Source organism: Lissotriton helveticus, chromosome 3_1 (genome assembly GCF_964261635.1).
Source record: "Lissotriton helveticus chromosome 3_1, aLisHel1.1, whole genome shotgun sequence".
NCBI lineage: Eukaryota > Metazoa > Chordata > Amphibia > Caudata > Salamandridae > Lissotriton > Lissotriton helveticus.
Genome location: NC_136061.1, coordinates 615964419 through 615979143, shown reverse-complemented (window position 1 = coordinate 615979143; position 14725 = coordinate 615964419). Strand labels below are relative to the sequence as shown.

Below are 14725 nucleotides of genomic sequence, written 5' to 3'. Positions count from 1 at the left end.
ATAGTGGGGCCCCTGGACCCCCGCACCTCTCAGGGACATCGCTTCATCCTCGTCCTGGTGGACCATGCCACCCGCTACCCAGAAGCCATCCTTCTCCGGACCATAACGGCCCCCGTGGTGGGCCGGGCGCCGATGGGATCTTCTCCAGAGTCGGATTCCCCCGAGAGGTCGTGAGTGATCGGGGCACTAACTTTATATCCAAATATATGCGGTCCCTGTGGCAACAGTGCGGGTCACCTATAAGTTCACCACCCCATATCACCCCCAAGGGAATGGACTTGTGGAGCGGTTTAACCGAACACTCAAGGGGATGATCAAGGGCCTAGAAGAACCCCTACACCGCAAATGGGACGTCCTGCTGCCCTGCCTCCTGTTCGCTTATCGGGAGGTGCCCCAGAAGTCCCTGGGGTTCAGCCCCTTTGAACTACTGTACGGACACCCTGTCCGAGGTCCCCTCAGCCTGGTCAAAGAAGGCTGGGAGGCTACAGTCCGAGATGCTCCACCTGATGTCTACCGGTACCTCCTGACCCTCCGCAACCAGACTCGGAAGTTCCGGGAACTGGCCGAGGCCAACCTTGAAGCCAGCCAGGAGGAAATGAAACGCTGGTATGACCAGAACGCCTCGTCCATCGAGTTCGAGCCGGGCCAGCAGGTCTGGGTCATGTCCCCGGTCGAACCTTGTGCCCTCCAGGACAAGTGGACGGGGCCCTTCAAAGTGGTGGAGCGCAAGAGCACCGTCACCTATTTGGTGGACATGGAGTCCCCCAGGAACCCCCTCCGGGTTCTGCACACCAACCGGCTCAAGCCCCACTTTGCCCGCACAGAACTGAGCCTGCTGTTGGCTACGGATGACGGAGCCGAAGACAACTCCGAGCCCCTGCCCGACCTCCTGAAGTGCTCTGAAAAAGACGGCTCCGTCGAGGGAATACTCCTCTCCTCCGCCCTGACCCCCGAACAGCACCAGGACTGCCGAAAGCTGCTGGGGCAATTTGCAGACCTGTTTTCACTCACTCCAGGGGTCACCCGGTGGTGTGTCCACGATGTCGACACCGGGGACAGCCCGCCCTTGCGACACCGGGCTTTCCGAGTTCCCGACCGAGTTCGGGCCTGCATCCAGTCCGAAGTTGCCAAGATGCTAGCCCTGGGGGTGGTCGAGCCCTCAGACAGTCCATGGGCCAGTCCAGTCGTCCTGGTCCCTAAAGCCGCCGCCCCCGGCGCCCCCCCGGAACTCTGGTTTTGTGTCAACTACCGGGGGCTGAATGCAGTCACCAAGACCGACGCCCAGCCCATCCCCCGGGCCGATGAACTGATCGATCGCCTGGGGGCCGCCAGGTACCTCAGCACCTTCGACCTCACGGCCGGGTATTGGCAGATCGGCCTCACCCCTGGTGCCCAAGAGCGATCTGCCTTCTCGACCCCCAATGGCCACTTCCATTTCAAGGTGATGCCCTTCGGTATGAAAAACGCCCCCGCCACCTTCCAGAGACGGGTGAATAGAGTGCTAGCGGGGCTAGAAGAGTTCAGTGCCGCATATCTGGACGATATCGCGGTATACAGCCTCCACTGGGACGAGCACCTAACCCACCTCTGGGAGGTCCTGACGGCCCTCCGACGGGCCGGACTGACAATAAAAGCCAGCAAGTGCCAGATAGGCCAAGGGTCTGTGACCTATCTGGGGCACCAAGTAGGGGGCGGCCAGGTGGCCCCCCCTCCAACCAAAGATTGACGCCATCATGGCCTGGGAGCCCCCGGCCACCCAGACAGCCGTCCGAGCCTTCCTGGGACTCACGGGATATTACCGGCGCTTTATAAAAGACAATGGGAGCATTGTGGGGCCTCTCACTGAACTAACATCCAAAAAGCAACCCCAGAAGGTGCACTGGACCCCCGAGTGCCAAACAGCCTTTGAGACTCTGAAGACTGCCATGTGAACCGCCCCTGTGCTCCAAGCCCCCGACTACAGCCGAGAGTTTGTGGTCCAAACCGACGCCTCGGAGCACGGCATCGGGGCGGTCCTATCACAAGTTAACACCGAGGGAGTTGACCTTCCTGTGGCCTTCATCAGTCGGCGCCTGCTGGCTAGAGAACAACGATTGAGCACCATCAAGAGAGAAGCCCTCGCCGTCGTGTGGGCCCTAAAGAAACTCCGGCCCTACCTCTTCGGCACCCACTTCCGGGTGCAGACCGACCACCGGCCCCTGCGGTGGCTGATGCAGATGCGCGGCAAGAACCCGAAGCTGTTGCGCTGATCCATCTCCCTCCAAGGGATGGACTTCACTGTGGAGCATCGCCCTGGCAACGACCACGCCAATGCGGATGGCCTGTCCCGCTTCTTCCGCCTCGGCGAGGAGAACACCCAAGAAGATGGGTGACTCTCCCTGCCTTCAGCTGGAGGGGACGTGTGTTGGACCCGGCCTCGTGGCGTGGTCCTACCCCTCCCGCATGGCGGGCCCGGGACGGCATCGGCCCTCCATCGACCCGCTGTCGCCCCCCCTGGCACTACCCTCCACGAACTCCCGACGAGAGCAGCCACCCTGGCATCCCACGGCTCTCCCCCCTGGAACCCGGCGAACCCTACTCGCCCCACAGCTGCACGTCCGACTACTACTCCGGACCACCAAGCCACTCGACGGATCTAAGAGGAGGGGAGTTTCGATGGCCCTCCAGCCATCCCCGGACGCCTGGTATCGATCGCCCTCCGGCCTCCCTGGGCGCTGGCTCCACCCCCCTGCTGGGTGTCTGGACACCCTTATCCCGGCCCCTCTGGCCCCCAGGCGCGAGAGTCCGGACATCAAAGGACTCCAGTCCTATATCTGGGCCAGCCCTGGATTAGGACGCCAGTTGTTTCCTGGAGTCGAGAGCCCTGCTGACGCAGTCGCGGCTGACCCCGAGAAAGACTCACTACCTTGAACGCCGAAACCATCTTGGAGACCTGCTGGCGCTGCCGCGGCCCAACCTCGCTGAAACCACCTTTGGAGTCCTGCTGGCGCTGCCGCGGCCCAACCTCGCTGAAGCCATCTTCGGAGCCTGCTGGCGCTGCCGCGGCCTATCCTCGCTGTAACCATCTTCGGAGCCTGCTGGCGCTGCCGCGGCCTATCCTCGCTGTAACCATCTTCGGAGCCTGCTGGCGCTGCCGCGGCCTATCCTCGCTGAAACCATCTTTGGAGCCTGCTGGCGCTGCCGCGGCCTATCCTCGCTGAAACTATCCTTGGACCCTGCTGGCGATGCCGTGGCCCATCTTCGCTGAAACAATCTTCGGAGCCTGCTGGCGCTGCCGCGGCTCGACCTGGCGGAACCCCCCAGCTCGAGGATTGAGAGCTGTGCGCAGGGTATCCCTGTACCCATCCGGTACTGAGACTGTCCCGCTACCCCCTGTTCCCTGTTACCGAGACTTTACGGATCCCTCGATCCGCTTGTACATATTGCTGAAGATCATCATCATTTCGTTACCGATAAAGCCTAAGAAACTATCCTTTTGTGTGGTGTCCATTTGTAGTGGTGTGATTACTCTGCTGTTACGATTATAGGAGAGGAACCTCACCCAGGAGGCCTCTCGACAACGCTCGGCCACTACCCGACGGAGGGGTGGACCTAGGGGTGGTCAGTCAGACATCTTCTGCCTCCCCCGGGATCGCCTTTCTAACAGTTTTCTTTTTTGGTTTCGTCAAGCTCTTTGGGAGGTGACTGTGATGAGGAAGACGGAGGAGGAATGTATTGTCTCAGTAATATTCATTACTCCGAGTCATAATCTTCCTCGTCACTGTCCTGTATCCTTCCAGCCTTTGGAAGTTGGCAGGACAATTAAAAGAGAAAACGGTGGGGCTCATTCAAGTCACTGGGCAAGTTGATGGATCTCATCTGCTTTTCTAATTACAATTTTGTTTTTGGGTCATTATGATTGGTTGGAAATTACAGGATGTGGTATGGATTTGCCCCACCCTTAGAGGTGAGGTGACAGGTACTTTCTGCAAGAGCACTATTTTGGGTGGGGATTTTTTTTTCTATGGGTAAATGCTGTGCCCCGAACACTTAGTGCTCAGAGGTGACTGTGATGAGGAAGGCTATAACTCAGTTATGAAGATTACTGGTAAGTAAGCGAGTGAATTTACACCATCTCACACAACACGGTCATCCTGACTAATCTGTGAAGTAATCAGGAATCAGAGCAATACACCTGAACACGGCTTAAACTGTGGAATCCTGGCAGTTCACTTGAGTCACTAATTATCTCGTTGTCCACCTCTTGTCCTGTAGCAGTTTTATTGAGGAAGGGAGCTGGGTTCACTCAAACCCATTTGCGTTCTGAGAAACCTGAAAGAGGCCACCGATAACCCTCAAAACGAGCTAAGAAACAAACTACCTTTACAAAGGCTCCTTTCAGGGTAATCTGCATCAGCCTGTAGCCTCTTGTGCCCACCCCTTCGCATGTCCATTCCAGACTCGTATCTCTTGTCCCTCAAGTTTCCATCAGACTCACACTGTCCTTCACTTCAGCTCAAGCTCCAACAATCCCAGTGAAGATATCAAAGGCACTTTAGCTCTGAATGGCACTGGAACATCCACATTCTACAAACGCCTGTTGCACAGATAGATTAAAAAGTAGATAACCCTGAAGAAGTGCATTTCCTAATGAGTAAAGAACCCACTACCACAGTGAATGCTGCCTAAACTGCACACTGAACCACCAAATAGCGGCATTTATTTTGTCATCATAGGCGCTACAGATAGGTACTTCTTTGGTAAAGATAGAGACAATGTAATTTCCGAAGCTGAAGCAGCATGTGGAAAAACTGGCAGGTTAAAGTATAGCTGCTTATATTGGTTTACAGGACTGTGTGACCGATTGTGTGATCTTTGATGGCATCTTCTCTTCTTCTCTTGCACAGGGCGACCTTTTGGCGGTGGAAGACCTCTTGAAAAATGGTGGGGACCCCAATGTTAAAGATCATGCAGGCTGGACACCTCTGGTAAGTAGAGTAACTATTAACCATTCTCAGAACCCCTACCCAGATTTCTACAAGTGAATGCCTCATTTGTTCTTATGTATTTTTTCTTGAGATTCTGTGACCCTGTTAGGGGAAAAACTCAATTTTGCTAGTATCAACCATCGAAGTAAAATATTTAACCAGCTGATTTTCAGGCGAAGAGGGACCTTTACGTACTGCCATCATCTGCTCTGGAGACCGAATCTATTTCTAGAAAGCAGCAGTCATTATATATATAATACCCTGAGGGGTGGCGATAGGGAGCGACAATTGAGGTTGGAATCACGGTATATCCTCATGCTTAATAGTAAAATCCTGTATGGCCTCAACTCTGATGAAGAGCTAATTTCGTATCTGTAATTATATTTATGTTTACCCGCTCCCCTACAGCCTATCTAGTGCAGAGTTTAAATTTTTAAAATTATTTTCACGTTTTGCCATCGGTTTAAAGCATTGGATTGTAGCCTTATATTGAGTCACTGTATCAGGTATTTGGAAACCAACATCATTTTGAGGACCTGGTACCTTACACATCTGTATAACTCTGTTACCCCTTTGTTGAATGGAAAATTTGCATTAGCACACTGTTGATTCCATACACCATTGCCATACCATGGTTTGCGTACAAACTGTACTGTACGTGTGACTTACAATCCTAGATTACAATTTATAACGCTGAATTTCTATAACCAATGCTGTCTTTAGAAGGAGTCACACATATATCTATTTATACATATTTTGTATTCCTACTCGCATTATCAACATGCCTGTAAAGTACCGTTTCGGTTTTTTATGTCCATGTTAGTGAAATGGTGTCCATGGCAACAGTATATAAACGTTATCTCTAATGGCGCTGAACTGTGTGAACAAGGTGTGTGTGTGTGTGTGTGTGTATATATATATATATATATATATATATTCATGAATTTCGTTTTATGTTTTATACTACAATGCCACAAGTATCATTCATATAAACTGTTTGCGAAGAGGTACTATGTTCTATAGGCTATTCGAAGGCATAGAACTACAAAACACTTTGATTAGTATTTTTTCCATGTCTGTTATTAGTACAGTGACATAACTGTTTGGTGCCGTTCTGTGGTTTTAAAATGCACATTATGTAATATACACACTCCACTTCCCAAGTGCTTCGATGCACCGACCAGTACCACGGATACGATAATGGTTGTCGCCAGATTTTTATTTCATATGCAGAAAGGCGTGCATGTCACAGACACGTTTCGGACACTATGCTGTGTTCTTGCTCACTGTAAACAAACAAGTGCAATCAAATCGCTGGGCCCCTGTGTTGTAATCAGTCAATGGCTACTGCCCGCGAACGGACGGGGCAGTCGCTCCTCCTGTGAGGCTCATACTCGAGTCCAGCATAGAAGCAATGTCGTTTTTCAGTAAAAAGTGCAGAGCCACAGAGCAGCTGCAATGATGTTGGGCAGCCCGGTCCCTGGGGCATAGGTGTGCACTGGCTCTGAGACCTCACAGTGCCCCCGGTAGCACCACACTGCCAGTGGGAATCCCTCCACGGCCCAGCCCTCAGCAGGACGGCAGCGGAGCTCTTCCGCTTTCTCTTAGCCCACTGATGATTTTGGCAGCCCGCGGTGCATTCTCTCTTCAGGTCAGAGCCCAACCCACTGCTGACGTCGACAGAGGCCTCTCAGCCTCTTTCTTGCCGATTTCTGGAGATTCCTCTTCACTGCTGTAGCGGTAACGATCCCTTGTCAGGGATGTGCCTCAGCATGGCTGCTCCCTCTGTGAGGATGCATGACGTTGACGTGGCCCTCACACACTGGCTGAGAGGGAGAGCATGTCCTTTCCTCAAGCTCTCCCCTTCCTGGAACCGTGAGGGACAGTGCAGTGGTGCACGGGCTGGGGGGAGCCCGCACCAACCGTATGAAACAGCACTCCCCACTCACTGGGATGCACACAAAAAGTGCTCCTCATGTGCTTTACTTTTAAAATAAAAGAAGGAAAGAAGTAATTTGTCCTTCTCCTGCAGGAGCAGCAGCTGCAGGCCATCGCTACTGGGTACACTATAGAAAAGGGATAGCACTCCACACAGCTCTTCAACTCTCCTTTTAGGCAGGTTTCTTTTAGATCTGATATAGATCTCTTCTGAAGTGTTTGATTTCCCTGAGACTTCCAACAGGAGGCAAGCATACACAAGCCCTTGGAGATTCTTCACAAGCAGGATACTACAGCAGGGCAAAAAGAGTCCGTCCTTTTCCTCCACCATAGACAGAAGCAGCAACGGCAACCCAACCCACCCCTCACTCAGCAAATGCAGCGCTCCTGACACAGTCCTTCGCTCTTATTTTTGGCAGGGTCCTCCTGTTCCTTGAAGTAATCTAAAGTCCTAGGGGTTTTAGGTCCAATGCTCTGCCTGGGGACAGTGTCTTTGTTCATGGCTGAATGGGCGTCCCCTGCCATGTCTGCCCTGTCAAAAAGCTTAGGTGAAAACTGTTTGATATGTCCAAAGCAAGATACGAAAATGATTCCGAAAAATGCCAGTCACCATTACCAATGGTACTTAACTGGCTAACCCTGCTCAAAGAAAGAGGTGTAAAGACTGACTATATTTAGATGTCTTGCTAGGACATGGGGGACAGAAAATTGGTTGCTTCAGTGACATGATGTATGATTTTGTTTAGTTAACTTTCATTTATTGGGAATTTGTGTGTGTTTTTGTTAACTAAAAGTGGCAGTGGACACAATCTTCCAATAGCCAGAAATAGAATTCTTTATGGTATTCTGTAACAGCTGAGGCACTGCTTCCCAAACTAGTTGGCACTAATAGGTTGCCACAGGAACACCAAACAGAAGATAGTCCTTCATTTCAAGGTTGAGACTTCACTAGGATAATTTTGATGTCCTGCACCACAAATCACCAAGATATGGTGACAGAGAGCTGCAGAGGTGATCAGATTAGACACCTAACTCATCCTCTCCCTCACCAAGGAAACCGACATCACCAGGCATAACTTCCAAGAAGGGATAAAAGCTGTTGCAATCTAGATGAAGAGCAGCTGCCTGAAACTCAACTCGGAGAAAACAGAAGTCCTCCTCCTCTGCTCCACCCCCTTTGCAATGGATGACACCTGGTGACCCCCCGCCCTGGAAAACCCATCCACCCCAACAAGCCATGCACTTAACCTCAGCATCATAATAGACTCAACACTCACCATGAATTACCAGATCAACTGCGTCTCCTCGCATGTTTTCACACCCTCCCCATACTACACAAAACATTCAAGTGGATCCCCCCTGACTCCAGGAAAACAGTCGCTCACGCACTCGTGACAAGCAGTCTGCACTACGGCAACGCCTTCTATGTCGGAAGCAACAGAAAACTCCTCTGCAAATGCCAGAACGTCCAGTAAGCCGCAGTCAGATTGATTCCCGATATCCCACGGCACAACCACATCAACCAACACCTCTGCGACCTCCACTGGTTATGTGTCATCATATGAACAAAACACTATTAGGATAATTAATTATACATTGTGTATGTGATGTTTTGTGGAGCACACTTATTGCTTTCTGGTCTCTTCACGGTGCTTGTCTGCCAGATAGAAGATACAAAAATAGGGTTACATTTTGCAGTCAACAACGATTATTTGAAAGGTCGGCAATTATTTTGTTCATTCACAAAGAATGGAACGTCCATAAACTGATGAGACAAACTCCCCTAGCAGAGAGGGGTAGGGGTCCCCCTGTCTGTTTGTTGAGATGGTTAGGCTTGCTAGAAGATGGCACTTACTCACTGGACGCAAACATTGTTTCAATAAGTATACATCGAATATATGCAAATGAGATGACCAATATATGACATTTTACTCTGCTTTGATCGTCCTCCTAAAAATAGAAGCAATTTGCTGTTAGGGAAATCTAGTTAGTGAAATATTCTCTATGTGTTTCTCAGTTGTAATACTGCTGCCTGCTAATCTCCCTCGTTCTTTTTTTTTTTTTTTTTTTTTTTTTTTTTAACCCATGCGCGCTACATGCCGCCTTTCACCCACCAGCACGAGGCCTGCAACCACGGACATGTGGCAGTCGTGGAGCTGTTGCTGCAGCACCGGGCATTGGTGAACACGACGGGTTACCAGAACGACTCTCCGTTACATGACGCAGTCAAGAACGGACACACCGCCATAGTGAAGCTACTTCTGGCACATGGAGCCTCGCGGGAAGCTGTGTGAGTAGATCCAGACACCCTCCTCCTCTAAGTCTCGAGGATGGGAATGCCTAAATCGTTTACTTGTTAGTATTTCTTTATTGTTGGCCTGTCACTGTAGCCAGTAAATTGACTTGGTGGATAGTTACACCCTCTGCATTAGTCTGAAGGCATTAATCCAGAGAGACCATCATACTGTCTGTCCTCTTTCTGATATGGACAAACTGAGCAGCATTGAGTTGGCAAATTGGAGTTTGTGCACTTGATTTGTGCGTTTGCCTCTTTTCGAAGCAGCTGTCCCCTTTGCACACTCTGCTAGTGTATTGATTCATTTTGATTGTATTAAAAATTTGGTTCCACCACACTTCAGAATGACAAAAAATTTTCTTCATTAGTGCTTTCCTAATTCTTGTATATTCTAAAATATCTGAACTTTTCATATACTGACATTTAAATTTTGTTGTGTGCTAGAAAAAAATAACCTATACAGCCTTCCTCCAGTACACCCACAGTCTCCAGCATGATTGTCACATCAATCCTCTGACTTTGAAGTCAGAGAAGGAAAAGCAATCACCAAGCTTCCTCAAAAGATAGAGCCTGGCTGCTGATACTGCTGTCTTTGAAAGCAAAGCAAATGTGGCAAGATAAGAACAACATTTAACCCCTTCGACGCTCATGACGAGCTCAGCTCGTCATGAGGTACACCTCTCGTACGCTCATGACGAGCTGAGCTCGTCATGAACCGCGGGTTTTTAAAAACTTCAGCGCACAGCGGGAAAACGCGCCGCGCGCATGGTGTTAAAGGCCTGCTTACAGAAAGTGAGCACTTGTGGAAGAACAGGCTATGTTCCACAGGTGGGACAAAGACATACTAGACAGTCTAATAAAGCCAGCAAATAGAAGTCAAACACCTGTGAGTGACTGAACACATTACCGATGCTAAGCAGTGGACGGAATGCATTTCCAGGGAAGCTTTCCGAGTTTCCCCAACAATTCTTTGGAAACCAGGCAGCTGTGCTGTCAGGTAGGCTTCGACCTAACAATGAACTACTGTATCCTTTTGGCACACTTCTAAACACTAGAGTTTATGGAGGTTCACTGATTTATAGGCCTGTCCTGCAGGCTAGATCTTGTAGCGAGGACCCAAGCATAAAACAGCCACTAGTACCCAAGAGCTGGAAACTTTTTGGGACCTTGTACTCAAAATAGTCAGAGGAGAAGAACTGGAATGCTGGGGCAGAAGGCTTTCTCCTGAAATTAATGATGGCACAAACTCGATTGAAAAAGCTCCCTCGGTTGGTCTGTCGTTCTAGTGCTGTGAAGCTGCAGGCCTATATCCCGTCATCGTTAATCTCCTTTGCAAAGGTGGAATTGGAGATGACGGCACAAGTGCGGTTTGTGAGTCTTGCTCCTTGCTCCTCTGAGCTTGTACCTTCGAGCTGTCTTGCTAGGTCTGGAGTCCTACGGTGTAAGCCTTGGCTGATTGACAGGAATCTGTGTAGCCACTTGTTTTAAATGTAACAAGGTGCCAGTGGTGGCCGCTTTGGAAAATTAGTGGTAAGGTGGGGGGAAGTAAATCAATTAAAAAAATAAATAATAATGAAGTTCACTTACCTGAATGACCACAGAAATCTGCGTCCTCTTTTCTTGGCAGCACAGAAGCACACAGGCACTCTGACTCCCCAATAGCCAATCAGGATGCTGCTGTCACTAGCATAATAGTAGCATCGTGAATGGTCTGAGCGCCGTGGTTCGGCGCGCAGACTGGGAGTGGGTACCTGTGCATGTTCTCCACCCAGCTGTGCAATACAGCCGGTTGGAGAACATGCTAAGTGCGCATGACTGTTGGCCAGCCGTCGCAGCAGCAGCAGCAATCGCTCCTCCCTATCCCTGTGACAAGCGCAGCACCACCCCGCCATAACCGTACAGAAGCATAAAATGATAACGCATTATTAATGTTGCGTTGTTAACGTTACTTTGACATTTTCTTTTTCCTTTTGCACTTGGTGGGGCGATGCTCCCCTCCGATTTAGCGGAGGACCCGGGGCTGCAAACCTGTGGGGGCCTTTGTTTGGTTTGGGGGGTACCTTGTATTTGTTTTTGAAACGGCATTTCACTTCATCTACACGTGTGATCCTCATCCCCTGAAAGATCTGTCCTGCTCTCTTTGATTGACAAGCCCTTGTTAATGGGGGCCTATCGACCCAGGCAAAGCCACAGGTAAGCTGACTCAAAATGTATGAACACGACGGATCTGGGGAGGCCGGGGGCGTCAATCAGTCCTGACGGTCTTACGTTTGTGTGCCCACCCTGCCCTTCAGCTGCATATGCGCGCGGTGCGGGGCTGTAATTTACAGCCTGCTTCCTAATGGACCGTGGCTCTTTAATATGCGGCTGGCGTGCTGCAACTTGGCTGCAGCAGAGAGCTGCATTGTGACAGCTTGATCGGGGGAGTGCCCATATTTCTTCAAAAGCAGCTGGCTATTCTTTGTCGGCAAAATTAAAGGTTATTATTTTCGGTTCGGTTGCTGCTTTGAACGAAGCGATTTTTTCCCGAGTAACATCTCAGAACTAAAAGTACTGCACTAGATTATGCAAAGAGGCAAGCGACATGATGCAGCAATGTACCACGATTAATACGCGTAAGGCTCCTATAAAATAAGCATCAGATTTACCCTTGAATTCCACTTTCACCCAATATGCATTTAAGGCCTTAATGCAAGTGCCCCATTATCCCCCCTCCTAACTACCCCCACCTTCTCCATGAGTTACTAATACTAGGTCAGTCAGTGACTACATGGTATGGCGGAGTTACCACACATTACAAATGGGACCCTGAATGTCCCCTTAGAAATGAAGTATTACCGGAGAAATCTGTTATTCCAGTCCCGATCCTCCACCTCCTCCCTCCCAGTAATTCTTCATTTTTCTGTTGTTAACACCGAGACCCTGTGAAACCTAAAAGATCCGTAGAGTTACCACAGATCTTGTAATCTTCTCTGCCACTCATCTCTACAACACTTTACTACATTCCAGTCTACAGCACTCTACAACACCCCACTCTACAGCACTGTACTCCACTCTATGCCACTCCACTGTATGACACTATACACCACTTTACTCTGCCACACGTCACTGCACTCTTCTACGCCACGCCACTCTTCTACGCCACGCCACTCTTCTACGCCACTCCACTCTTCTATGCCATGCCACTCTTCTATGCCACGCCACTCTTCTATGCCACGCCACTCTTCTATGCCACGCCACTCTTCTATGCCACGCCACTCTTCTATGCCACGCCACTCTCTTCTATGCCACGCCACACTCTTCTATGCCACGCCACACTCTTCTATGCCACGCCACACTCTTCTATGCCACGCCACACTCTTCTATGCCACGCCACTCTTCTATACCACGCCACTCTTCTATGCCACGCCACTCTTCTATGCCACGCCACTCTTCTATGCATCGCCACTCTTCTATGCCACTCCACTCTTCTATGCCACTCCACTCTTCTATGCCACTCCACTCTACTCCACGACACTCCACTCTGACACACTACAACACTCCACTCCACGACACTTTACTCCATGCCACTCTACCAAACTCTCCTCTATGCCACTAACTTTTAGCCATGCTGAACAGCAGTAACGCGGGTATATAACAAGGCTAAAGCCAATAGTTCTCGCAAAGGGCAAGATCTATTGCTTTTGGCAATGCTTGATTTTCTTTCGATACATGTATCTGCCAAATTGGCCGCTTTGTTGTTTTTACTTTTAAACTTTTGATTTCTATTGCTTGTGCATGCAAATAAATGAAAACATGTCACGGATCACAAGACAAAAGGTTTTGGCTTTGCTTTTGAGTTGGTGTCAACAATTGATTTACAGGTTTATTTTCACACAGTAAAGACATGCTCAAACATAGGCCTTCTTACAGATGCACTGAAAATAATGGTCTATTATTAAAGTATCTTCAACTTAATTCTTTGCAGTTTGTATCTTTTTGGTTTATCATTTCCATCACAAACTTCATCTAGTGTCTCCTTGTTACCGTATTTTTCTTAGGGTGTACCACTTATCTCTGCTAATGTAAACTATTACGTAAAGGGGCTCTTCTCCCAAATCCCAAGTTGTGGTAACCCCACATATTTTTGGGGGGTTCGAGGACAGCTGTGCTCAAATCCCAGAAGGTAGACAATAATTGCCAAACACTTCCTCTGACAAAGACTTATAGCTGTTGAGTTTGCCATTTAATGTATGAAAACAGTGAAACCTATTGGCTTTGCCAGTGCTCGTTTTAATTAGCTGTTTGCAGTGCTGGCCAAGGATGATTTTCTTTAGTTAATGCCCACATATTTCGTCTCACTTTGCATGCAGGGTGAGTGTCACAAAGGCAGATTGTCAGCCACAATATGTTTGCTTTGCGTAAAGGCTTTTTCTGACATCGTGCTGCAGTCATGCTGTGCTATGCTAGGACATTTATAAAATGCATGGCGATCCAGAGGTATTCCAGTGCTGACTGAGAAAGAAAACCACTGCACTGGAGCCAACCTCAAAGATCAATTCCTGAAAAGCCAGGTCTTGAGGGATTTTCGAAAAGTCCTCTAGTTCATGGATTGTATAGCCAGGGCGATAGCATTCCAAAGTTTCGCTGTGTTAAAGAATAGGGAACATCATCCACTTCTAGCTCTCCTGGTAGTGGGGACAGAGGCTAGGTATGAGTTGGTGGATCTGAGTAGCCTTTTAGAGGCTTAGGGGGTAACCAATAGGCGGGAAATGGGGGAGCTGCTCACGTGAAATGCTCTCTGCGCCGTGCACAAGGATTTAAATTCAGTCCTTTGGGCAACTGGCAGCCAGTGGAGTTCAATCCAACCATGTCTCATTCATGCCTTGTTATCCATGAAGCAGTTGTGCGACTGCATTTTGTACAACTTGTAGTTTACAAATAACTGCCTTTGAGGCACTAAGGTAGAGTGAATTACCGTTGGCTAGGCGTGAAAGAGTCAAAGCCTGGACTACCTACCTCCTCGAGGGTGTAGAGGCAGAATCTTGCATAACATACTCATAATTCCAAAATAGGTAGCAGACAATTTGGTGATCTGGGTTTCCATGGTTAAATCTTTCTCCAACCACACCACTGTCGTTTTACGCCTGAACTAAGAGCAGGAGAGGGTCGAGACAGGCCGGCCTGTCAAGGGCCCTTTGAGGATGGGAATTGCTCCAGAGGATCATGAGTTCTGTCTTATCTTCATTCAATTTCAGGCAGGAATGGTTCATAAAGCTGGCAACCTGCTGCAAACAAGGACCCAAGGTGGACACTGGGAGATCCATGTCTGGGGCAAGTGAAAAAAACAGTGGGGTATTGCCCGCGTAAGAGACAACTAAGATCCCACAGGGAACCATGATGTCCACCAAGGGTTGTAGATACACTTTAAACAACATAGGACTAATAGAGAACCCTTGTGGAACTCAATAGGTAACTGAAAAGAAGGCAGAAGAGCAAGTCTTATCAAAAACCTCAAAGGATCTATCCCTCAAGAAGGAACTAA

At 49.2% G+C, this 14725-nt stretch overlaps 1 protein-coding gene across 1 annotated transcript in view; it reads left to right on the top strand.

Moving 5' to 3' along the window:
• BARD1 (BRCA1 associated RING domain 1) overlaps window positions 1-14725 on the top strand; it is a 581961-nt gene that overhangs the window by 383613 nt on the left and 183623 nt on the right. The window contains exons 5-6 of the mRNA XM_078680597.1: window positions 4887-4967; window positions 9023-9195. Coding sequence (XP_078536723.1) covers window positions 4887-4967; window positions 9023-9195 — 254 coding nt within the window. The remainder of the gene's footprint in view (window positions 1-4886; window positions 4968-9022; window positions 9196-14725) is intronic.